At 42.0% G+C, this 23,817-nt stretch overlaps 2 protein-coding genes across 2 annotated transcripts; one reads left to right on the top strand and one right to left on the bottom strand.

Annotated features, from left to right (window-relative positions):
• Positions 1-1,735: 1,735 nt before the first annotated feature.
• On the top strand, positions 1,736-19,178 carry enpp2 (ectonucleotide pyrophosphatase/phosphodiesterase 2). The gene is made up of 25 exons (XM_012826452.3): positions 1,736-1,905; positions 2,855-2,960; positions 4,081-4,236; positions 4,466-4,591; positions 4,719-4,779; positions 5,534-5,631; positions 5,722-5,801; positions 5,915-6,034; positions 7,355-7,410; positions 9,836-9,901; positions 10,144-10,216; positions 10,738-10,846; positions 11,050-11,175; positions 11,408-11,439; positions 11,586-11,713; positions 13,666-13,741; positions 13,836-13,923; positions 14,161-14,330; positions 15,069-15,114; positions 15,279-15,418; positions 15,976-16,111; positions 16,216-16,293; positions 17,684-17,816; positions 18,132-18,285; positions 18,585-19,178. The coding sequence occupies exons 1-25, from the start codon at positions 1,888-1,890 to the stop codon at positions 18,753-18,755; spliced, it is 2,547 nt and encodes an 848-aa protein (XP_012681906.1). The 5' UTR covers positions 1,736-1,887; the 3' UTR covers positions 18,756-19,178.
• A 1,264-nt stretch (positions 19,179-20,442) lies between these two features.
• ccn3 (cellular communication network factor 3) lies at positions 20,443-23,817 on the bottom strand. The gene is made up of 4 exons (XM_031573682.1): positions 23,446-23,817; positions 22,665-22,919; positions 22,141-22,355; positions 20,443-21,776 (listed from the first exon to the last, which is right to left on the bottom strand). Exons 1-4 carry the CDS (start codon positions 23,609-23,611, stop codon positions 21,480-21,482), a joined length of 933 nt encoding a protein of 310 aa, XP_031429542.1. The 5' UTR covers positions 23,612-23,817; the 3' UTR covers positions 20,443-21,479.

Here is a 23,817-nt window from a genome sequence, read left to right as displayed (position 1 = left end):
CTTACATTGTGTTACGTTACAAGAACAACGAAAGTGTGGAGGCCGCTGGAGTTTGTAGTGTAGTAACACTTTAGTTAGGGTGTATGAGTCAGGAATTCGTCTCAGACTGCAGACACAGGAAGGGGAGGCAGGACAGCGACACTAACGGCACAAACCCTGCCAGAGCAGGCGAGACTGAAGCAGAGCCACATGAGATGACTTCACACAGGGGCTATGGGGGCGGGGGGGGTCACCGTATAGAGCTCAGTTGTATGCATCATCACCAGCACGGTCATCTCTCACACATGTGCTGTAAAGTTTAACTGCAGGTACAAAACAGACTGACAAAGCAAGGAGTTGATGACCTTGAGTGAAAGTGTGACTGAGCACCCACCTCATCTTAGCAGCAGAATCGGTCTGTTTCCTTTTGTTTTCTGTTAAATAGCCTCTTTCTTTGTCTGGGTCTGGATTTGATGCTGCTGGACATGTTCAATCTGTTAAGACCATGATCATCTGGTATGACTGGAATGTCTGGTGGAAAAATAGATTACACCTGGTTGTCTCATATAACCTCAAATTCCTTCTGCAGAATTGTGATATGTAAAGCAAGCATTTGACCCCCTGTGGTTGGGCCATAGCAGATTTTCTATTCTTCTTTCAGAGGTCTGTTAAACTTTGCCTCTGCGTCACAGGTCTGATGACAGCGATGTTGCAGCCCCATCTAAATCCTCTGCAATCACCAGATTTCTGAAGGTCATATTGAGATCGTATACAGCTGAATATGTTCTTTTCTACAGTGAGTAGAAAATCTTGGCATTTATCTTCTCACTCCCCTTCAGTTTGTGTGGAGGAAAGCATTCGGTTAATGTTTTCCAGGGCATTTCTTTCAACACACTTATTCTCTATTTTTATTTTTGTCTGTGTCGTTAGCTTTTTAGATGATTGATGATATTGCACCATTTTGTATTGCCTCCAAGTACAATTACCACCAGTCTTTTAAACACGTGACATGTTTGTCTCTTTATATTTATAATAAAGCATGTGCAAATGGCCGTGTAGGAGTTGGCAGGATGGTTTGCTTGTGTTCCAGTCTCTCGGGCAGCTGTGCAGTGTCCTTGCCTGCTCCTGTTTACCGTTTCCTCCATAGCCAGTCATCACTTCCAGTGTACTTGACCCTGTTTCCTCAAACTCATCTGTTTTTCTCTGCGCCTGCCATGGTTTCCATCAGCTAACTTCAGCGATTATTGTTCAACTTCTTAGATGGATACTCTAACTGCAAGACATAGATGCATCTAATACAAAAGATTCCTTTTATACGAAGTCCAGAGCAGTTAACATTTTAGAATATGTATTCACAGAGTATTTTATAAACAGAAGGGAACTTGGTAGACTTGAGGACTTTGGTTTGAAGCGAAAGCAATCAGTAAGTCTTCACAATATCTAGTTCAGATATGTAACAGGCTGCCAGTCTTTTTCATAAATGCACGGAATTGCTGTGAGATTAACATCTGCATGTGATCCGAAGCAAAAGGCTATGTGATGTCTTGTTTGTTCTTCAAGCTAGACACCAATTCAATTTCAGGGGCACTCAACAATTAAACCATAAAAGGGTCCACTCAAATTTAACTGCACAAATGAGCGACGTTCCGAAATGCATGACACGCAGCAAACGTTAAATGACATTACAAACTGTCATTTATACTACATACATAAACGTGCGATCTACCCATTGCACTGACAGCGCTGAAACCACACGCGTTCTGATGCTGCCCTGCAGTCATTGGCTGCCTGTAAAATGCTCAAAACACTCGCTGGAATGGTGAGCTGTACTGTAACGTGAACATGGTGCGGATGGGTGGCGGCAGTCTGCAGCACTGAACTCACTTTGGTCAAGCTCAATATTTAACCATGTTACCACTCAAATGGGTACGGTAAGATAGAGTAAATAGTTCGTGCGCCTGTTTAAAATATGTAGCCTATTGTATCTACCTCTTTTATTTTTTAAATGCAATCGTCATAATTGTGCTCGGTAGTTTTAAGTATAGGATGATATTGATAGTGCATGTTGATGCAACCTATAGTTTGCATCAACTACTTCAAACTATTTCTATGTTCAGTGTTTGATGTTATTTTGCATTCAGGAAAGTTGAGAAGTAGCATAACTTTGTAGCTAATTTGAGTGCTTTTGCGTGTGGGTCCTACGTACACATATTTGGCTTTAGTGGGTGCTATAGCCTTACTGGAATTCGCTTTCTTCAGTCTAGGCATTTGCTCAGTGTGGATGAAATTATTTTCAGGATCAAAACATACATTTGGATTTAAGATTCGTTTGCACTTCAGCTGCATCCAGTTTGTTTTAAAGAAGCGCTGTTGAGTTGCTTGCATCAGGAGGCTATTCATGGTTTGAGAGGATCACTGAGCTGAACTGAATAGGTTTTTCAATGCATGGGAAGACCCATCTGGTGATGACAGACTTTCCAGCAGGTGATCTATGCCCAAGCTGTAATTTACTGTCTCCAGGTTAATGTGCAGACGGTCCATTTAAATATAGGCTTGTTGTGTCTATAATTAACTGACAAATGCTTTGTTATCTGAAATGACTGGATTTTTAAGACCAAACAGGCTTGTTCAGCATGTCCGCTAACCCATCAGCTTCTCAGCATCATTTTGCTAACCCATCAGCTTCTCTAAAACAAAATTAAGGGAATGTCTATTTTCATGAGCTCAGCTATTTTGTAAGTTTTGTAACTTAACATGGGCTACCAATATTTCTTCTTCAGCATACCTATAAATTAAACCATAACCAAATACGAAAATAGTTTTTTTTTTTTTTTACCTCTCCTCTCTTAATTACGACTATTTTACTCTTTTACAGGTCTTTTACGCCCTGATTGTTTTATCTGGTCCCAGAGTATACTATGCTCACGTTGTTAAGGGACGCTCAGGGAGGTCCAAAGCGTCAGATGACTCTCGTTCGCACAGTAAGTCATTTCACTGTTTGGTTACCTGCAATGCCTTTGTTGTGCAATGTCAAGTTCTGTTTATTGTCTTTTCTTTTCATTTCATTAAGCCCATGCGTGCATTGCAAAATAAACCGAATTCTGTATCTAAATCGGGAGACGGAAAAAGAAAGCTGTATGTGTGTGAGAGAGGGGGAAGTCATTCCAGTCCCAGACTCACAGTGCAGTGTATCTTGGAAAGCGCATGCGGCAGTGTCCGTTAGAGGTTTATGTACATAAAGCCAGACTCACTCATGCCATTCCAAACATGTCAAGAAAGCAGCCTGGCCGCATGTTTTTGACTTTTCTGATTAATATCTTTAACTGCCTTTGCCATTTCAGTTTGTCAGATGTTGATGTTTTTTAAGATGATTCCATTAGTGCTCGATATGATAGAATATTTTCGTAGGTTACAGCTTTTCATATCCAATTAAATGTTTATTTTAAGACCCGTGTCCATCAGATGTGCGTGCCAGTGCATCCCCGAGTTTGAATGAAACAACAGTGCTGTGTTTTTTAGGTTCACCTTGTTGATGAAAATTTTGGAAATGTTTGCTCAGCTCTACCTTAAGTCAATATTAAGATGTGCAGTTAGCATTTCACTGCTTTCTGACCCACATTTTCTAGTCTTATGTTAAAGAAACTCCAATCATGTGCATTCAAATGGCATAAAACAAACATTCGGCCTTCATCACAGGTGTGTTTGCATGAACGAGGTCTAAATGTAAACGCGCATTTTAAACTGTTTCTCTTACACACGACTAACAGATGGATGTGTTCAGAGCTCAAAAGAAACATTTAGACTAGGCAGAGGAGGCCCATGGGTCTTAAATAAGTGCAATGTATTCCATTTGATGATTACATATTGCACCTTGCATAGCCCATCCACTGCACTTGTCATATCCCCCCTCTTTTTATGATTATGTCATGTCTTTTATGAATACACAAGGAATGCTTTGTTACGTCTAGACGGATTTATGGGATTTTGTTGACTGGCTTTGAAAGGCTATAGGCCTGTGGCCCAATTTTCTGGTGTGTATTTTAGAGACTCCAGCAGATGTTAACAGTTTACCCCCCCTCTCTATCTCTCTCTCTCTCGAAGATCCCTCCAGTTCCCCACTGACCAGCCTGTCAGGCTCTTGCAAAAACAGGTGCTTTGAACTGGCCGAGGCTGAAGCTCCGCTATGTCGCTGTGACAATCTATGCAAACCATACAACAGCTGCTGCTCCGACTTTGATGAGCACTGCCTGAAAACAGGTACGGTTGTCCATGTAGGTGGTCTGCATTTAACACGTGGTGTGTTTGGCAGTGCCTTTTTTTCACAAAGGCATTTGCCCACACATTATAGAGACACCTAATACATATCGTAAAATGTATGGCATAGCACATGGGTTGGGAGCTTTTGTAATATCTTGCAGTCATCTTAGTTCATTTCAAATGTTTTCTCTCCGATTTCTAACACGAGTGTCTTAAACATGTGTTTCAGAGGGCAGGTATGAGTGCAGTAAAGAGCGCTGTGGGGAGACTCGTAACGATCAGCACGCCTGCCACTGCTCAGAGGACTGCCTGGCTAAAGGAGACTGCTGCACCAACTACAAGAGCCTCTGCAAAGGTTGGGCCCAACTCAGTTGCACAGAACTGTGTTAGTGTCAACCACTGAGCCCATTAATCCCAGCTTCTTTCTCTCTCACTCTCTCACTCACTCACTCTCTCACTCTGTTTATCTCCCTCCATCTCAGGAGATGTTCCATGGCTGACTGAGGAGTGTGAGGAAATTACGAGTCATGAGTGTCCTGCTGGGTGAGTGTTCTCCCTGACCCATTCTCCCCATTCACCCAGTCAGTGGGGGCTGAAACATCACTTGGCCTTCCTGGGTCGCATTGTGTGTTTCGTGGGAGAAACACTTCAGTGTGTTGGTGGCATTTTGGCATATCAAAGGAGGTCAGCGGTTCACAGAATAGTTTGTGAAGTCTGTTTTAAAAAGGCCCAATGAATTAAACAGCAGAGGAAGTTGAGCCATCAGAATAACCAAAGACATGCAAATGTTTGTTTGTTGCATGCTGTGTATGCATGTGAGTGAACATAGAAATAGGTAGGAAGTCACACTCAAGTCACTAGACTGAAAGCTCTTATCTTTATAAATAGAGGTTACTGACTGTTAGCATAATAATTAGCATGATTTAACCCACAATTTAAGATGTCAGCACACCAATGCATGTCAAATAAAGACCGTTGCAGTCCTGATAACTGGCTAGCAGTAATAAAACATCTGGTATCAAAAGGCTATTCCACTGAGTTTGCATTTATTTACACACATGGAATATATACATTTATATACGTGGAATAGTGTAGTATACAGGTAGTATGCCTGATATTACTTTAAATGACACTTTAATATGGTCTCAGTTGTACTGATTTGTGTTTGTGTGTTTGTGTGTGTGTGTGTGTGTGTGTGTGTGTGTGTTTGTGTTTGTGTGTGTGTGTGTGTGTGTGTGTGTGTGTGTGTGTGTGTGTGTGTGTGTGTGTGTGTCCACATTTATTACTGTGTTTGAAGGTTTGTCCGTCCCCCTCTCATCCTGCTGTCTGTGGATGGGTTCCGGGCCTCATATATGAAGAGAGGCTCTAATGTGATCCCCTACATCGAGAAGCTAAGTAAGCCACTGCACATTAAAACAGACAAGTTTAGATATCAAACGTGTCTTCAGGGTTAGTCCTCATTTGTTTGTTTTCCTTTACTCACAGGAACGTGTGGAACTCATGCACCCTACATGAGACCAGTATACCCCACCAAAACCTACCCAAATCTCTACTCAATTGCAACGGTATGTATATTTACCAATCTACTTACATATATAAAATACAATTTTATATAAAATAAAACATCAATTGGAACCTTATTCCTTCTTGTTGGCCCATGACTCTTTTTCATCTGCAGGGTCTATATCCCGAGTCTCATGGAATTGTGGGCAACTCGATGCATGATCCTGTCTTTGAGTCCACTTTCACAATCCGTGGTCGAGAGAAGTTGAAGCACCGCTGGTGGGGAGGTCAGCCAGTAAGTCCTCTCTCAAGTCCTCTCTCAAGTCCTCTCTCAAGTCCTCTCTCAAGTCTCTCAAGGCTGTGCTCGCTTTCCCCTCTAGCTCTCCCTGGTCTTTTATTTTGGTCTGGTTGTCCTTCTCTTCCCTGGCTTCATCATGTCAAAGTGAACAGCATTTTCTTTCCCCTACATCTGGCAACCATCAGCTCAACAGCTGGAGAGGCGGCTCAACTCACTCTCAGGCCAGAGCAGAGAAGCAACCAGTGCTAGACCTATGCTAGTGCAGCTAGCTGAGGGATCACATTCAGGAGACATCAGCATTAGTCTGATTGTTTGTTGATCGGATTTCCGCTTGGTTGTTTAAAAATGTCACCCTGATTGCACACTCTTTGCCAGCATGACATGACAGCATGACTCACAGCCAGCATGCGTTCTCTTGAAAAACAGATAGCTTAACTGTTTGCAAAACTGTGTCAATCAGTAGGCTTTTTCTGGTTGTAGACAGAATTGCAACAAAGTGGGTCCAACACCGTAACATCATCGTATTACTCATGACATTGAGGGTTCAGTGTAGGAGGACAATATAGATATTAGCTTTGATGCATATTTTTAAGATCACTTTTTATGACTATACCTTTTACTTGAATAGTGGTTATATCGCACCAGTGCTACAATTATGGTTCTTTGTTCAACAGACATCTCTCCTGCGATTGTTGTGTTAGGAGACAGGTACCTCATTTGAGGCTCAGGGAATACGTTTACTTTTTTGTACTCTGTTTGACAAGTTTTCTCTGCTGATAACTTTCTACCCAGAGTTTAATGAATTTGCAGGTCTGTGTGGAAACATATCGAACAGTTCAATCTCTGCAGTTCCCTACCAGTTTAGTAGTTTGCATTTCTGACAGTTTGAGCTTTTGTCTGAAGCTTTCCGATTGTAGTTGGAACAAATCAGTGTATGATGTGGAGATGAGAGCCATCTCAGAGTTATCTTGAAGGCTAGATTCACTTAGAGGTGATTTTGACTATAGCTTAAAATCATTCTTTTGGAGTTGCACCTGTCAGATTGAGCATTATACATAATGGTGGTTATGTTGTTGTGGGCTTGTTGTTAACTTGCACATGGAGATTTCTATGACTGAGGTCAGTATGAGAACGTGACATGAATTTTAGTCTGAAACCACCATTATGTATACTTTTGCTAAAGGTTGTTCAGTAGTAGAGTGTTATTAGATGGAAACTTTAGTGAAATTCTGAAAGTTCATGTCTGTAATTTGAGTATTTTCTCTTTTGTATTAAATGTATGTCTTACATATCCATCTTACTCCTCTCCCTCTCCAGATCTGGATCACAGCAGAGAAACAGGGAGTGAAAGCTGGCACCTTCTTCTGGCCGGTGTAAGTCCACAATATCATGTGCCAAATACAACGGCAAGCAGCTTCATTTGAGAGCCATGTATAACTTTCTCCCCCATTTCATCAGTGGTGGGCTTCGGTTCACATAGCCCCTCATACAGGGTCAACTCTCTTTGCCTCTTCAAAGTAGTACTGGCCTCAGACAAAAAGAGTAGTTTGTACAATAATTGTGTTTTAATTGCAGTATGGTTGATCTCGTGTGAAGGGGGGGGGGGAATCATATGCATGTTCTTGTTTGGTCATGCCCTTGGGCCAACTCCGGGCTCTATAAACCTCACCTCAAACACAAAGGCTCCCACATTCACACACACACAGAGGCCTTTGAGATGGAAGTCTCTCTCTCTCTCTCCCTCTCTCTCTCTCTCTCTCTCTCTCTCTCTACCTCTCTCTACCTCTCTCTACCTCTCTCTTCCCTCTGCACTGCCTCTCCCATGACCCTTCTTTGCTGTGATGTAGGGAGACTTGCCCCGGCATGTTTTGCAAGCAATTTGGGAAAATGAGTCCCATATACAAATAAAATGTGGGTTCCAGTGAATGATGTCAATGATGCAAGGTTTGCATTTTAGGTCTCCCTCTGCTAGATGCGCGGCTTAGGATAGTGGGTAGATGTTTTTACTTAAAATGAGTTCATTTGTCTAAGGTTTTAGCATGGTGGTAATATTCTGCAGAAGAAGACAAGTGTGACACTTTAAAGGGTATTGCCCACTGTTGTTTAAAACTCCATAATAGCTCTAACACCAGTACTTTGAAGCTTACTTAACATCTATTTATGGTGAGTCAGAACTTTCCACAGTAACAATGAAAATGTTTTTGGACCCTCTGGTGGTACAGACACTTTCACCAACTCAGCTGTCCACTTACGGTAGATGAACGTTGTACTTTGCTTTTGCTCTGTATCCCACGCTCAGTCATCAGTCAACAGTCATCAGCTTTTGACAGTAATGGTTGGGCAAGGCTGGTGAATAAGTGCCAGAGCTGTCATTAAGGGGAGAGCTCTGATCCTCTGTTGTTGTTTTATAGTTGCAGTGTGCTCCCTTGATACCTAAGGCAATGTAGCATTTTTGTTTCTCCATTCAACAGCAATGTTTGTCAATATAATGCTACATAGCTAGCTAGCTACTTCCTGTGTTGAGGATTCCTGGTTTCCTGCTTGTTTATTTCTCTGTGAAGTTGTGTAGACAAGCACAGTCCCTCGCCGGACACGAACTCGCAATTCGCATGGGAGGTGGGCCTGCTAGTAAGGTGGCTAAAACCCATGGGTGCTCACGTCTGTCGCTAGTACATCTGTTAATGTGTCAGGAAGTAAGGTTTTCTCACTGCACAGCACTGTACTCGCTGGGTACTGTTACAGCCTTCAGCGGCCTTCTCTGAGTTGACTTTTTAATCAGAAGATATGAAGTGAGGAGTGGCTATCAATTTGTTAAACTTCAAAAGTGATGTTTGTTATATATTCAAATTGCATTCCATTACCTTTAGAAAGTTATTGAACAGTCAAATGCTTTGTGCATATAAGCCAACATCACATGGTCAAGGCTAGAGTGCAATGCTGTGTGGTGCCTGCAGGGGACAGTGTGTCTCTTTGCTCCAGCTCATCCAAGTAAAAATGAACAAGCTGTTCAAATTGATACCAGAGGTATTCCATTTACCAGTGGGACGAACAGATGCACATATGGGCATTGTAATGTGGTGTTTGCACACATAACAGTCTCATTCGCAACCAAAAACTGTCTTCATGCTCGGATTCATACTCACATATGGGATTTCACTGTGTGTGAAGAACTAAATTACCATGACACATTAGTTTGGACAGAAGAGGATTAGCTGCACCAGCAAACCCATTAGCTGTGAAACAATACACACATTAGTGCATCCAGGTGTTAGAGTACAAATAAACAACAGTGTGAATTATTCCGGAATTGTGCGAAAAATTGGTCTCTCCCCTGACAAATCTTTCCAGCTGCACCTGGGCCTGATTACAGGATTTGTCGGAACTGGGCTCACTTTCTGTCAACAACTGATCGACTCCCGTTTCCCCACAGTGCATTGCGCAAGCTGTAATTCAGGGAAACTACTTGTTACCATTCCTCCTTTAGTGCCTCACAGTTTTATTTAAAGTGTCCCATAGTTTCCTGGGCTTTCTAAATATGGACATAATGACTAATGAGTTTTATTTAACCTTAAGGCTTTGACTAATAATGAGCAGAATATGTCAATATTGGCAAGATGTTATTTTGTTTTTTTTTGATGGAAATTAAATTCATTAAATTAATTTATTGACTGTGACATAGATATTGCTTTTGCTAAGGTATCCTCACGAATGTTATTACACAGATGAATATATATACACAGCAGTGAATATATCTAATTTAGTGCTGATGTTTTTTTTTGCTTGTGTCTTCTCCAACAGGTCCATTCCATTGGAAAGGAGGATTTTGACCATTCTACAGTGGCTGAACCTTCCGGATACAGAGAGGTCTGCACTGCACCCCCCACCTACCCACACAACCTTCTCCTTATGCACTACTCTGAAGGGTGTTCTATCAGCAATACCTGCTCTAGATTCTGCACTGCTACATTGGCTGTAGAGATCTTTCAGCTACGCTCCCTTCATGCTTAAACTAGATTACATACTGTATGTCCTCACTTACTTCTGAAAGTGTAGTTACTGTATGGTTATGACACTGTGTGGTATGATCCCTCTTCCTGTGGTTACAGGCCCTATGTGTATGCAATGCACAATGAGCACCCTGACGTCTACGGACATAAACTGGGACCGCTGAGTAATGACGTAAGATGTAGCCTGTCTGTAAACTGAATTGACACTGGTTAAACCTTAATAGGGTTGTTTTATATGCCTTTAGCCATATCTCACTGTCAGTGTTTCTAGCCCTGTGTGAATTCTACGCCTGATTTTAATACCTTCATACATGTCCAGGTTCACATGAATGTAAATTATCTATTCATTATTGTTCATTCATAAATATAGTAGAGACAAGTAATATTTTACTATATCACAGCTTTGTTGACCATGTCAACAATGTATACATTATTTTAAAACAAACAAATGCGGTGTAGTCCACAGTCTACTTTGCTAAACATGTACAAAAGAGAAATTCAAATGTGTGTGATGTGCCTCTAAATATGATACACTTTGATTGTACATTAATGGATTATGAAAATCTTCAAAAAATATGCAATTAAAGTATTTCAAAATAACTACAATGCACTGGCAACATAAGTTTTTCATATTTGCAAATACTGTACTGCTCCGCATACACTGATCTGACCATGTGGTTCTGTGTTCTGCAGATCAGCGTTGCACTGAAAGACTTGGATAAAGTGGTGGGCCACCTGATGGAGGGTCTGAAACAGATGAAACTTCATCGATGTGTTAACGTCATCTTAGTGGGAGATCACGGTACTGGAAATTATCAAGAGATTGTTCCCAGTTGATTCTCATGGCTAGAATTGCTGGCTTGTAAATATGGTGACAGAGTAAACAGCACCATCCCCTTGACCAAAGCCATTATGTACCAAAAAAGGGGATTCTGTGGCAGTCAGGCTGATATGAGATTTTGTCCTATTCTGTATCAGGCTGATATGAGATTTTGTCCTATTCAGGAATGGAAGAGGCAAACTGTGACAGAACAGAATTCCTGAACTCCTACATGACGAACGTGGATGACATTTTTCTCATACCAGGATCTTTGGGAAGAATCCGTGCCAGAAACCCAAATAACGCCAAATGTAAGTGATGAAAGAATGTGAGACAAACGGAGGCAGTGCATTCCATTCAGGTCACTTCAGGGAGCGAGATGATTGACTGTCAGTAAATAACACATGAAAGAAGTATCATTGTAAATATCAGAATACCTGTGGAATAGTTTCTTCGAAAAGAAATATTGTAGCAAATTGTTTTGTTTTCTATTTTGTAATTTAACACCTCGCATTGTTATTATTTTGTTTTTGTATTCCCTAGATGATGCCAAAGCAGTGGTGGCCAATCTCACAGTAAGTCATACAGTACCTGTGCCTTTCCTGGTGGTTTCAATGTGTGTTATTATTGAATGCTGTTATTAGGTTTCTTTAATACCCTTAGCACAGAGAGCCCTGCTGAGCGGCATGTAAAACAGCATGTGTGTCCTCACCCCCCTCAGTGCAAGAAGCCAGGCCAGCACTTTAAGCCATACCTGAAGCAACATCTGCCCAAACGGCTCCACTATGCCTACAACCGCCGCATTGAGGACATCCATATTATGGTGGAGAGGAAATGGCATGTTGCAAGGTGAGGTCCCACCTTCTTGGTTTCTTTGCTCACACTAACCCTCAAAACTCTTCATCATTTAAATGTTTTTTACACATTTCCAATTTAGCTGCACATAGATCAGCAGTTTACACTTGGTACCTTCCAAGACTGTGGTTTAGAAACCACATTGCATTCAGTTTCAATTCAGAAAGGTTGGCTCTCGGAGACAAAGTTAAGTAAGTCTTGTTTTGAGGAATAACTACCGAAGGCAGGGGATGTAAGAAGAGACCGTACATGTTTTACATGAAGACCAACAACCCCACCACATTCGTTCTGCTTGTGAAACTACCATCGCCTTAAAGTCAATCTATGAGGTCATGCCATCACCTGACGGGTGAAGCCACTGAAAACAAATCAGGGAGAGTATTGTGTGTGTGTGTGTAAAATGTGTATTGTGTGTGTGTGTTTGTGTGTGTTTGTGTGGTGTGGGGGGAGTTGGGAGGGTAAAGAGCGACAGCGTTCAGTTTCCTATGCTCCCCCACCCCACTCCCTCATTTGAGTCGACCGCAGAGCTAAATGAAAGAGGTCTTTTAGCTTCACCCTGCCAAGATATAAGACCATCTAATCGCTGGCACCATGGGAGCTGTGAACTGACTGCTCTCTGAGAGAGAGAGAGAGAGAGAGAGAGGCAGGCTTCATACCCGGCTGACAGTTTCAGTAGGGATCAGTCTTCTTCTTGTTTCGTATCCAATGCTTGAATAAAATGAAATAATTGACGGCTCCCCAAGGCCTGATAGGTGATTAGCAGACACCGCATGCTTGTGGAGTTCTCCGACATTCGGGTCACTGAGTGTAGAGACTAATGGGTCCTTCATTAAAAAGCAGACAGAACGCTGGTTCACTGGTTGGATTTTTGAGATGTTTCGGTGTCTGCACAACTGTCTAATGATTAGCTAGAGGCGGCATATCATTGCCGTAAAACCGCCTCTGACCAAAAGGCAGTTTAGAAAAGCATTCTCTGTAACAAATAAACCGATGTTTTTTTTTGGCTCTGACACTGGAATTGAAATAATTTGCAATTATTGCTAACCACTAAATTGGGGTGGAGATTTGGGGTGGTGGAAGGCAAAGTTTATGGGTGGTAGATTTTATGAATTAGAAATAAACAAAATAAAGGTGAAGCGGCAGCTCTAAGTCGCAGGAAAGAAATTAGTATAAATGTCCTGTAATAGAGCTGACGCTACATGCTAGCATGCACATAACAAATGTTTGGAAAACCTCAATATGGGGAGAAAGCCAATTAGCTAATTTGCCAATAATGTAGAAATATTATGACTCTAACTGATCAGTAAGGTCTTTGTTTAGTAAAAAAAAGATTTACAAAGCATTTTCCAAAGTTACCTGGTTAGCAATACTCATTGGAAAATTGGTTGCAATTGGTTATTTATAACTGGTTTGTCTTTAATAACAGATTTAGCCATTTGGCTCTGAGATAACACATATACTGTAGGATCAAGATTAAACCTGTTTCATAGTCAGTGTGACTGAATTACTACCAAGATTCAGCAGCATTTGTGGCTGTAATTTAGGGAACTAATGTAATCAGAATGTAATTGGAAATTACAATCAGAGCTGGAAACCTACCTCTCTGGATATTTTTTCTAGAACACTAGGTAGCACACTGAAGAATGGGGAAAGGAGAGCAGTGCTTTAGAGCAGATGTTCTTTTTTGTCTCGGTAGTGCATGCATCTGAATCTGCTCACCATTGTGGTTTGATGATATAACCCAGAACCTTATTGCCTACGTTCATCAGTGGCATTGGACCGAGGTATACCATCAGGCTCTGGACGTTACATGAGGATATTTATAATTTCATAGTTGTGTCTTCATAAAAAATACCATGTCAGATGTGACTTATTTTAGTTGTCTCCTATATGGTATTGTGTCATTGAGAGGTGATTTCTACCATTTTTGTCACTATCTTATACAGGAAGCCACCTGAGAGGAAGCCCAAATGTTTATTTTCTGGTGACCATGGTTACGATAACAAGATCAACAGTATGCAGGTACATGATACGTATTTTCCAGTGTAACCCTAACATACTAAGGCCAAAGATACTCTCCGATTATTGTAATCATGCATGTCTCTTTTCCCCTCAGACTATTTTCTTAGGTTATGGACCATCATTCAATTTTAAGACTAAAGTCCCAGCATTCGAGAACATCGAACTTTACAACATTATGTGTGGTAAGATTAACTTGTTCCAGCAGTGAACTGATGGATGTGATAATCTTGTACATGTATATATTCTGTACATTTTAGATTTGTTAGTGCTGTTTGCGGGTGTGCAGTGCAGAACAGCGTGCATCAGATTCTGTCGATGCATCATCTCAAAGATGCTGAACACAACGTGAGCTGGACAGGACGGTGTGTGAATGCAGGGTGGAGTTGATATTAGACCAGATTCTCCTCTCGACTCCACAGATCTGCTGGGAGTGAAGCCTGTCCCAAACAACGGCACCCATGGCAGTCTAAACCACCTGCTGAAGCTCCCTGCACACAAACCTGCCATGCCTGAGGAAGTGTCCAAGCCCACCCCATCAGGTCCTGTTGGTGGCGTCACAGACGACTTAGGGTGCAGCTGTGAAGATAAGGTCAGCGCCCTGTCTAATCCCCAGAATGCTTTTCGATGTACAGATGGGTTCCTGTTGCAGGAGTATTACTTTTTCTACAGACACACGTATTAACAAGGCTTATTAAGTTAAGAAACAATGTCATCTCAGCATTTAGATAAGCAAGGGAGTTTTTAGATAGGCAAGAATGTTTCCACAAAATATGCAAAGCCACTGCCAATAGAAGTTAATTGATTCCGCCATTGGTGTTTACAGATTTGTAACTCATCACATTTGCCAAACTTTGAGATATTTAACAGTAGAAATAACAGTAGAAACATGCACAACAACAACCTACACAGTGTTATTTTGGACAGAGTTATCATGGAGTATGTTGAATAATTGTTCTTGCCATACAAATATGCATCAAATCATTTTCAGACAGTTGTACATAGAAGTGTTGTTTTGTTTCTAACTACCTTGCTATTGTGCAGCTGTGGAATTGAGCTGTACACTGTGCGTACTAAGTTGACCTGCAGATTTGTTCCAGATGCTGTTAAGAAAAACTTTAAAATTCTTGAAATGCTTGATGTGAATGAAGTTTCTCTTTTTTCTTCTTCTTTTAAATGCTCTTGCTTCTGCAGGGATGTAGATTTCTTGCAAGACATTTTCACTTTGAATCTTTTACAGTTGCGTTCAAAATATAGGGGACAGAGAGCTTTGAAACTGGCCATTGTAAGAGGCTATAACCTGGAGTCACTGTGGCTCTGTCTCTTACAGAACAAAGTGGAAGAGCTCAACCAACGTGTGAGGCAAGCTATAGATGGTAAAGATCTCCTTTCAGAAACACCATCATTTAAATGTAGTGAATGAATGAAACATTTTTGAAGGAATGGTAACTGACCGCAGCTTTGCTACTTAAATGTCATGGTGGGGGTCAGTCACACACTTCATCTATCTGTCTCTTTCCCTTTCTCTTTGGTCATGTAGACAGCAAGAACCTCCCTCATGGTCGACCAGCAGTTATGTTTCAAACGAAATACAGCATCCTCCACCACAGTGACTTTATCAGTGCATACAGTGAAGTCCTATCCATGCCCCTGTGGACCTCCTACACTGTACCAAAACAGGTATCGGTCTCTCCTCAGCACCACAGAGAATAGGAAAACAGAATGCCTAAAAGACTCAGTGGTTTAGTAATGATTTTAAGAATCTAGCCGGCAGCTTCAATCAAAATATCTGTTTTCTATTCAGTGGATTGCTCAACTACGACAGGCCCAATGCGTAATCAGTACATGATGTTGACATTAAGTAGAGTTATAGAGACACATTTTTCTCAATCCTGAATGTGAGCGACAGGCTTGTTTTGTCACTGCCTTGATATATGGCAACACTGCCTGTAAGCACACTGCAGTACAAAAGATGTCACCCCTTTAAACTGATAGCAGAATTCTCCAGTGTAGAGTTTGTGCTCAGCTCAACTTCCTTAATTTCTAAAATATGTTCAAAGTCATCTACAAAGTAATGAAAGCATGCTCAATATACTGGCCTTCTGACCAGTTTTGGATTGAGCATCAACGCAAACTCTGCAGTGGTAGAAGCATGCCTCATAAGGAGGACTATGGATACTTACCAGTAGGCCTATAGTATGTTTCTCTGATATGATGGTGTGTCATTTTTTGCTCAGGTTGACGTGACGACTCTGACAGATGCTCTCAGTAACTGCGTGAGGCCAGACGCACGCATCCCTCCGGCTTACAGTCAGTCCTGCACAGGCTACAAGGCAGACAAGCAGATCTCCTACGGCTTCCTGTACCCTCCCCGTGAGTCACCGCTCCCATGATCCTCGCCATGTCCTAAGCAGTCATCATAATTCTGCACAGATGGCAGTCATTCTTTGGTCTCATTTCATGAACTTGATTGACAGAGTTGGCCTCAAGCCAGGATGCCAGATATGATGCTGTGCTCATCACCAACACAGTGCCCATGTACCCAGCATTCAAAAGTGAGTCTATTCTGAGTTTTCTATTTTTAATAGTATTTAACTATTTTAAAGTTTTTGGTTTCTTTTTCTATAAAGCTTGTAGCTTTTTGGAAAGGTATTCTCTGAGAAATGAAGGATTTCAAATATGTATAAACACATGTAATAGTCAGTGTAGATAGTGGTTTCTGTGGAATTTGTGCAGTGTCAAAAAATATCCACAAGCTAAGCATTATTTCAAACATGTGTGCCCTTGAATGTATATAAATACATTTTGGTTTGTTTTTTTATGCAATTCCAATGGGATTAAAAAATGTAGACTCTGTACAATTCCGGTAATATTATACTGAGCATAAAATGTAGCAAAAATTGCCAACATTATAGTTTAGTTATGTTAGTTAATTATTGTTTAAAGTTATGTCAGGTTACCTTTGATTTCTGAGAGATATATAAAAAGATGTATGTTTGTATTTGGTGTGCTTGTGCAGTTATGAATGAGGACCTAACTGTACATTTGCACATACCTGTGTGTGTTCTTCCGTGTGTTTACATGTGTGTAAGTCTGAGTGTGGTGGTATTTTCACAGCTGTCTGTGTGTCAACATGCATTTACATAGTCCAAAGACACACAGAGAACATTGCTTCTCTTAAACATTTCAGCCCACTTATAGGATAAGTAGGCTGCTCTCTCTGTTCCTCACCAGGCATTATGGCGAGGCCTGTAGGAGGGTCTGAGTATACCAGTGACTGTGTACAACTCCCCAGAGTCTATGTTTCGGGACAATACTCCATGCCTAAACATTGTCACAATACATCTTGATCATATAAGCATATTTTGGATTTCTAATCTGGTTATTCTCTGAAAAATGTGTGGAACACATGGTTTATTTCAGCATTCTCTTAAGTGATTAGGGTTCGGTACAGTTTTCAGCTAAACGTGTATATAGCACAGAAAAACAATACGAAATTTGTCCTCATGTTTTTAAAAATATTTCTATGAATTTGTGACTCAGTTTTTTTTTTGTAGCCCTGTTTACCTCATTCTAGTAAGTGGTAGCAGTCATGTGTGGCCTGTGGGATCTCCACAGATAGAAAATGGGTCTCTTTTGGTGTTCCCCCCACTGTTCCTCTTGAATGGGTAGAGGGAGTAAATGAGTTAAGTGCACACATACGGATTCAAACCCAAGTGCTCTGGTGGTCCGCCTGCTTCTGATCATAGCCCTGGTGGGTGGCCTCAGACACTCAGGGCATCGATGGGAGAGGGAGGGAGGGAGGGTTCCTCTATCTGGAGCACAGGTCAGGTTCTAGGACCTGCCTAAAAGACATGCGTAACAGAAGATTTAGGTTTATTGTTTATCTGCCATTTTCTTTTACTCTCTATCAGTGATCTCACTCCTTTTTGTGGTGTTTCTCAGGAATGTGGACGTACTTCCAGAAGGCCCTGGTGAAGAGATATGCCAGCGAGCGTAATGGAGTGAATATAATCGCCGGCCCCATCTTTGACTATGACTATGATGGACACAGAGATACAGCAGAGAAGATGAAACAGTGAGTGAGGAGTGAGACCACATGACGAGCTGCAGAGGTTGCTCTTGTTTTTTTGTGCCCATGGTATGCCTCTGTCTGGAACTCAATAACTGAGGCATTTGTATTATGAGAAGCTTAATGTTTTAGCTGTTGCCATCTTTCTTTCTTGTAGTATCATCAGCCGAGTTGCAGTGAGTTGGGAAGGCACACACATTTATTCATCCACTTATGTCCCTTGCATGTCTGTTTTCTCTCTCTCTCTCTCTCTCTCTCTCTCTCTCTCTCTCTCTCTCTCTCTCTCTCTCTCTCTCTCTCTCTGTGTGTGTGTTTGTTCAGGTACGTGAGTGGCTCGATACCAATCCCTACACACTTTTTCGTTGTGGTGACAAGCTGTCTGGACTTCCTACACACGGTGGACTTATGTGACGGTCCCCTCAGTGTTTTCTCCTTCATCCTGCCTCACCGAGCTGACAACGACGAGAGCTGCAACGTGAGTGTCCTCCACTGTCACACAAGTAGTACGCCAAAGTAAAACAGATTGTAAGAGGTGCCGGATTGCTTTGTACACACGTCATTTTCCTTTTCTGCACCCTACAAAGGGCTTCTTTTTCAGCTTTGTCTCAAGGCAGAAGGTTTTTTTTTTTTGTCTGCCAATTTTGTTTAGTGTTCAGATGTCAAAACAGCTTGTCATCCAGTTGTAAGCATGTCTCTATGATAAGCAACTCTAGACGTAAAACGAAGCTTATGAACTCTTCCTCCTTCCTCCTTACCACTCTTCCTCCCCCGCAGAGCGCAGACGAGGAGGCCAAGTGGGTGGAGGAGCTGATGAAGACCCACACGGCCCGTGTGCGCGACGTGGAGATCCTCACGGGCCTGGACTTCTACCGCCGCACCAGCCGCTCCTACCAGGAGATCCTGTCCCTCAAGACCTACCTGCACACGTACGAGAGCGAAATCTGAAAACCACTGCACCCCTGCACTATTGCCCCCAATCCCCCCACCCCCCATCCCAAATGGTTAGGTGTATATTTTTATACAAGCTTCCATATTTATTATTCTTTGAATGGCTAACCCCCCTATGTAAACATATCATTTCCCCCCCTATCGTGTAATGACCCATAAGCATGAATGGCCTGGTTTGTAGGGCTTCATTAGAGAGTGAGGATGTGGTGCTGGTGTTTGTGTTGTGTCTGTGGTGATGAGTGGCTCTAAGGGGGTGAGTGCTCGCTCTGCTGGGGTGGGGAGCTCAGTATTGTACACAGCTGTGATGAGGATGATGAATCCGTTAACATCGACTTTCAGTGCACAGCACCTATGTGATACACTTATTTATGCTCAACATGAAATTCATAACAATAAAAGTTTTAACTCTTTTGTACTTAATTTAAAGTGAACTTACTCAAATATTAGAATGCAGATTGCCTTGAATCCATGAGTTCCTAGGGAGTTTTAGGGATGTACAATACTGTGCTCTGTCTGTGAACAGAAGGCTTACCTGCAAAGCTTATTGACATAAATCAGATGCAGGTCCTTGTTGAGTTTCTTTGTAAAGTGCATTGAGTTCCAAGCTGATATGAGCAGAGACCGAGACAAGCAGTTCAGCTTGAAAATGTAATTTGCTTTCAGATGTCAAATTTATTGTTTGACGACTTCTGCTAGTCGGAGAATAATGGCACGCCCTCTTGTGGCCATCAGGCAAGAAAAGAAGATCAGAGAGAACAGGATATTCATCAGTGGGGGCTATAGGTCATAACCACAGCCTTAAAGGGAAACGTTGGGACTTTTCAACCTGGGCCCTATTTTTTAGATCTTTAGATTCAACGATTGAACTAACGATTGAAATCAGTCCAGTGTTGAGTTAGAATGCTATAAATGGCAACCACAAAAGGCTATACAACGTAATCCCATGGGGCATGCATCCACATCAGTTACATTACATTTTTTACTTGATTCATTCAAGATTGTAGTAGTTCTACAGAAAGACTACATTTTGTTCTGACTGTCCAAGGAAACTTACCAGAATAACTTTAGATAGAGCACACACACCAAGAGGCACTGAAGTGTTATATGACAATTCAGATCACCCACCGTATTTAGGGAGACCTCAGGAAATCTGTAGGAGTGAGATTCATGCTTATATATTAGTTAAGAGAATTATACATTTATACTTAGCAATTATAACAGCTCCATTAGTGCCACTTTAGGAAGGTAGACAGCAATATTTTCCAAGCAAGAGGAGACTCAACCGCAACACAATGAACCATGACTTACACCATAGATAATGTTACTTTTTGAATAGATGTTTGAATCTCATTCAGGTCATAACAGGCCGTAACACATAGCAGTGTTTCATATACTTTGTAATATACTATATACTTCACGGTATTATACTTGTTCATCATACAGCAATATTTCATGTTGGCTGCACCCATACAGTATTTGGACTCTGTGAAGTTCCTGGACTATGCACCTAATTATTGCCATCCACATGGTGGCGCTATTGATTTCTCAAACTCATGTGTGCCTCTTACTGGCACTGCTAGTGTTCAGATATAGGAACCCTCCTCAGACTGGGACAGTTACACTGCGCCTCTGCCTACTGAAATGGACTTTCTTCTATTGAACGAAAGAACACATGAGACCTCTGTATAAAAAAAAATACATATTTAATACCACATTGTGAATCAGTTGAAATACTGATTATTAAGAACACTGGAAAAGCTGAGTCAAAAACAATACTGTAAAGCACATATAGAGACAATCAAATACTGTATATTGCTATTTACAATAGTTAATAAAAATAAACATTGTGCATTTCATACATGCAAAAGCTAACTTTAGAGCACATATATACATATATACTCTGTCTTTTTTTACAAAACCAAATATGAGGTATCTGAGGGTAAGGGGCTACACAACACGTCCTATTTCATAACTTTTACTAAATACCTACACACATACATAAATTATTACTGTCAAAGTGGGACACCGTGTCTGGCTTTTAACCCACATCTTCAGGCACCACGTCTGCTTGCTAAAGTCCAAGCTCTGGTCCCGGTCACAGGGCCTAAGCACGTCTAGCTGCTGAGATCCCCACAGCAGTGTGAGAGTTACCTTTGCCCTCTTAGTCTCAGGGGCCCCTCACAGCTGTGAAGAACAGACATGAACCCAGGGCCTGGGAGAGGTCACCCCTGTAACACGCTAACCTGTGAGGAATTCAGCTGAATAGACTGGGCCCTTTTGTGCCCTCACTATTGCACTAATACATGAATTATAATAATAATAATAATAATAATAATGAGGCTGAGCAAACCTGGTCCTGGAGACACCTTGAACACCAAGGTCACTATCTATGAGTTGGGATTACCAGGAGATAAGGGTAGTATTACTTAGCCTGTAGAACCCTCTGATGCCTCCCCCCTTTAGCCTTTAGATACACATAGTATATGGTCCTTTGAACACTCAAAGGGTGTCGGAAGTAAGCGCAGTACTTAGTACTGATACAGCTCTGAGGATAGCAGCGAACGGATCTTCTCAAACTACTGTTCTAATCAAGTATAATAAACCTTTGGTGTAATTGAGGGTAACACAGAATAAAGCAAGCCCATTCACTACAGAGCAGATCTCGTGGTGAGCACAGGGCTCAGAGATGAATCTCTAAAGCTCTACAATCGTTTCTGAAGCTCAGAGTCTCGTGCTGCCGGTGTACATCAGGTCTGTGTTCTGGTAGATGCCGTTGTCCCGGGGACAGTGGTGGTGGCAGGCGCAGGTGTTGATGAACATCACGGGCCTTTTGATCACCCTGTTGTTTGGGCAGGCAAACTTCATCTGTGCCGTCTTGGTGCTGTGAGGGGTGCAGCAGCGGCCGTCATTGCAGAGGCCACAGAAGCGTGGACGGTAGGCCTGGGCGCTGGTGCAGTTCTTGAAGGAGAAGTGGATGGCTTTTGGGCTCCTCTTGGTCTTGAGGCATCTGCCCTCTGACTGATATCAGAACAGAGGAACTTAGAGAGGAACCAATAGAGGAACTAACTCTGATATGAACTGCTTATAAAAGCTGGCCCACACATAGCATCGGATGTAAACCCAAATTGTGCTATGTACATGTTGGTGTATTATAGTTCAAATGAATACTCCATTTCATATTTAATATCTGAATAAGTTGTCTGGTGTCGTGTTTTCCCTCATGGCTTGTGTCGTAACCATTTCTGCAATCTATTTGCAATTTTAAATGATGTACCGGTAAGTAAATACATTTTGTGCAAAGATGGAATGGCCCGGGTAGTTTTACATTGGGATTACGACAGGATGAGATCTCATTTAGCTGATAGCTGATTTAGTGTGTTACCTTTATGTCGGCTGGCTCTTCCTTCATGTCACAGGGTCGGACCATGCACAGCCGGCTCTGCTTGACCATCTCACAGCGCTGGTTCTTGTTGGTGACCCTGGTGGACACACCCATGCCGCAGGTCCGAGAACAGGCTGACCACTCAGTGGTCTGCTCGATGCAGTTCACACTGGGGTCCCAGGCATCAAAGCCCACTGTCTCTTCCTGTCTGTAGGCTGCAGCAGACAAAACACAGGCACACTGGTCAGTGTGATATATTCTCAACGACTTTGCTTGGGCAAACAGTGCTAATACTGTCAGAGTGTTCAAACCAGTTTTTATGAACAAATTAGGCTCAAAAGGAACTCCAAGAGGTCTGCAAAAGTGTTGACACTATGGACATCCTCTCACCATGGTGTACATACTCTTACCACAACACACACACACACACACACAAACACATACACACTCTTTCCACAGAATACACAGTCTCACTCCGGTGATGGTGACAAAGTGAGAAGGAAAAAGAGCGAGGAGGAACTCACCAGCCATGGCAAAGCCCCCGAGAGCACTGGACTCCATTTGGGGGTCACACACCCACTTCTCACAGCAGTCTCCCGGCACCTGGACCCGCCGCGGGAACGGGCAGTCGGGACCCGGCAGCATAACGTCCAGGTTGCAGCGCGGCACGCAGGCCACCTGGCCATCCCGGCAGGTGCACTGGTATTTGCAGCTGGGGAAGAAAGTCTCCCCGTTCTGGTAGATAGAGCCATCGAGGACACACACATCCCCCTTGTAGGCTGTGGGGAAAAGACATATGTCTTACTATAGACATACTAATATCTTCACAGTACGTATAATGCATACAGGATTTTTTTCAGGTAATAACAGGATGTTATGTGCTGGTTCACTGTATGCAAGGTGACAGTAAATATAATATAATATTTGTGAAATTAAATATACTTAAGAATTTTCCTTACTCTCCAGGTAATATGGCATCAGTAAATATGAATAATTATGATGAACAATGATAATGATTAAGATGAAATCATACTTCTTTATTACCAATTTTAACCATTTAATTGTATATCCTGATGCATGCACAATCAATACCTTACCTAAAATTACTTTCAATTATGCTTTTATACATTCTGCTCATATATAGTATGTTTCATCTTATAACAAAATTCTTTGGAAAATGTTTTGTCATCAGCTGTGCAAATCATTTGTCGCGAATACAATAATGTTTAGACATCCAATATTAGAATTATGTCATATGATAAAAGTTCTGATGTACAATGATACAAGTATAAGAAACATCCTTACCTGAACATACACCGGTCCTCTTGTGCGCGCCCGCGCCGTAATCGCACCGCAGACCTTTCCGCGTGTCACAAGGATTGAGCTCGGAGCAAATCTCTCCCATCTGTCTTGCACAGACCAGACAGCACGGGCAGTCGTCGAGAATCAGCGGCACTCCGCGCGCACACATTGGTGGCTCCTCGGGACAACGACATCGCGATGGGCATACCTGCGCCCATGCCAGGACGGCCAATGCCACCTAAAAATACACATACTTTTATAAGATACAATAATACATTAACGTTCATCCTAATAGTACCACAAAAATAAACACTTTAATATCGATTTTAAACCAACCCGACCCTTTTGAACGTGCGAAGTTTATTTACCTGCCCA

This window comes from Clupea harengus, chromosome 1 (assembly GCF_900700415.2).
Source record: "Clupea harengus chromosome 1, Ch_v2.0.2, whole genome shotgun sequence".
NCBI classification, from domain to species: Eukaryota; Metazoa; Chordata; class Actinopteri; order Clupeiformes; family Clupeidae; genus Clupea; species Clupea harengus.
The sequence above is the reverse complement of the archived record's forward strand: the minus strand, read 5'-3'. Positions and strand labels throughout refer to the sequence as shown.

Bases quoted from the DNA above. Each gene is read 5' to 3' on its own strand.
- enpp2 (XM_012826452.3), top strand. The intron at 5,802-5,914 runs GTATGTATATTT...TTTCATCTGCAG, and splicing joins ATCTCTACTCAATTGCAACG to GGTCTATATCCCGAGTCTCA. The intron at 10,847-11,049 runs GTACTGGAAATT...TGTCCTATTCAG, and splicing joins CATCTTAGTGGGAGATCACG to GAATGGAAGAGGCAAACTGT.
- ccn3 (XM_031573682.1), bottom strand. From the start codon at position 23,611: ATGTGTGCGCGCGGAGTGCCGCTGATTCTCGACGACTGCCCGTGCTGT. The intron at 22,356-22,664 runs GTGAGTTCCTCC...TGTCTGCTGCAG, and splicing joins CGGGGGCTTTGCCATGGCTG to CCTACAGACAGGAAGAGACA. The intron at 21,777-22,140 runs GTAACACACTAA...TTCTGATATCAG, and splicing joins AAGAGCCAGCCGACATAAAG to TCAGAGGGCAGATGCCTCAA.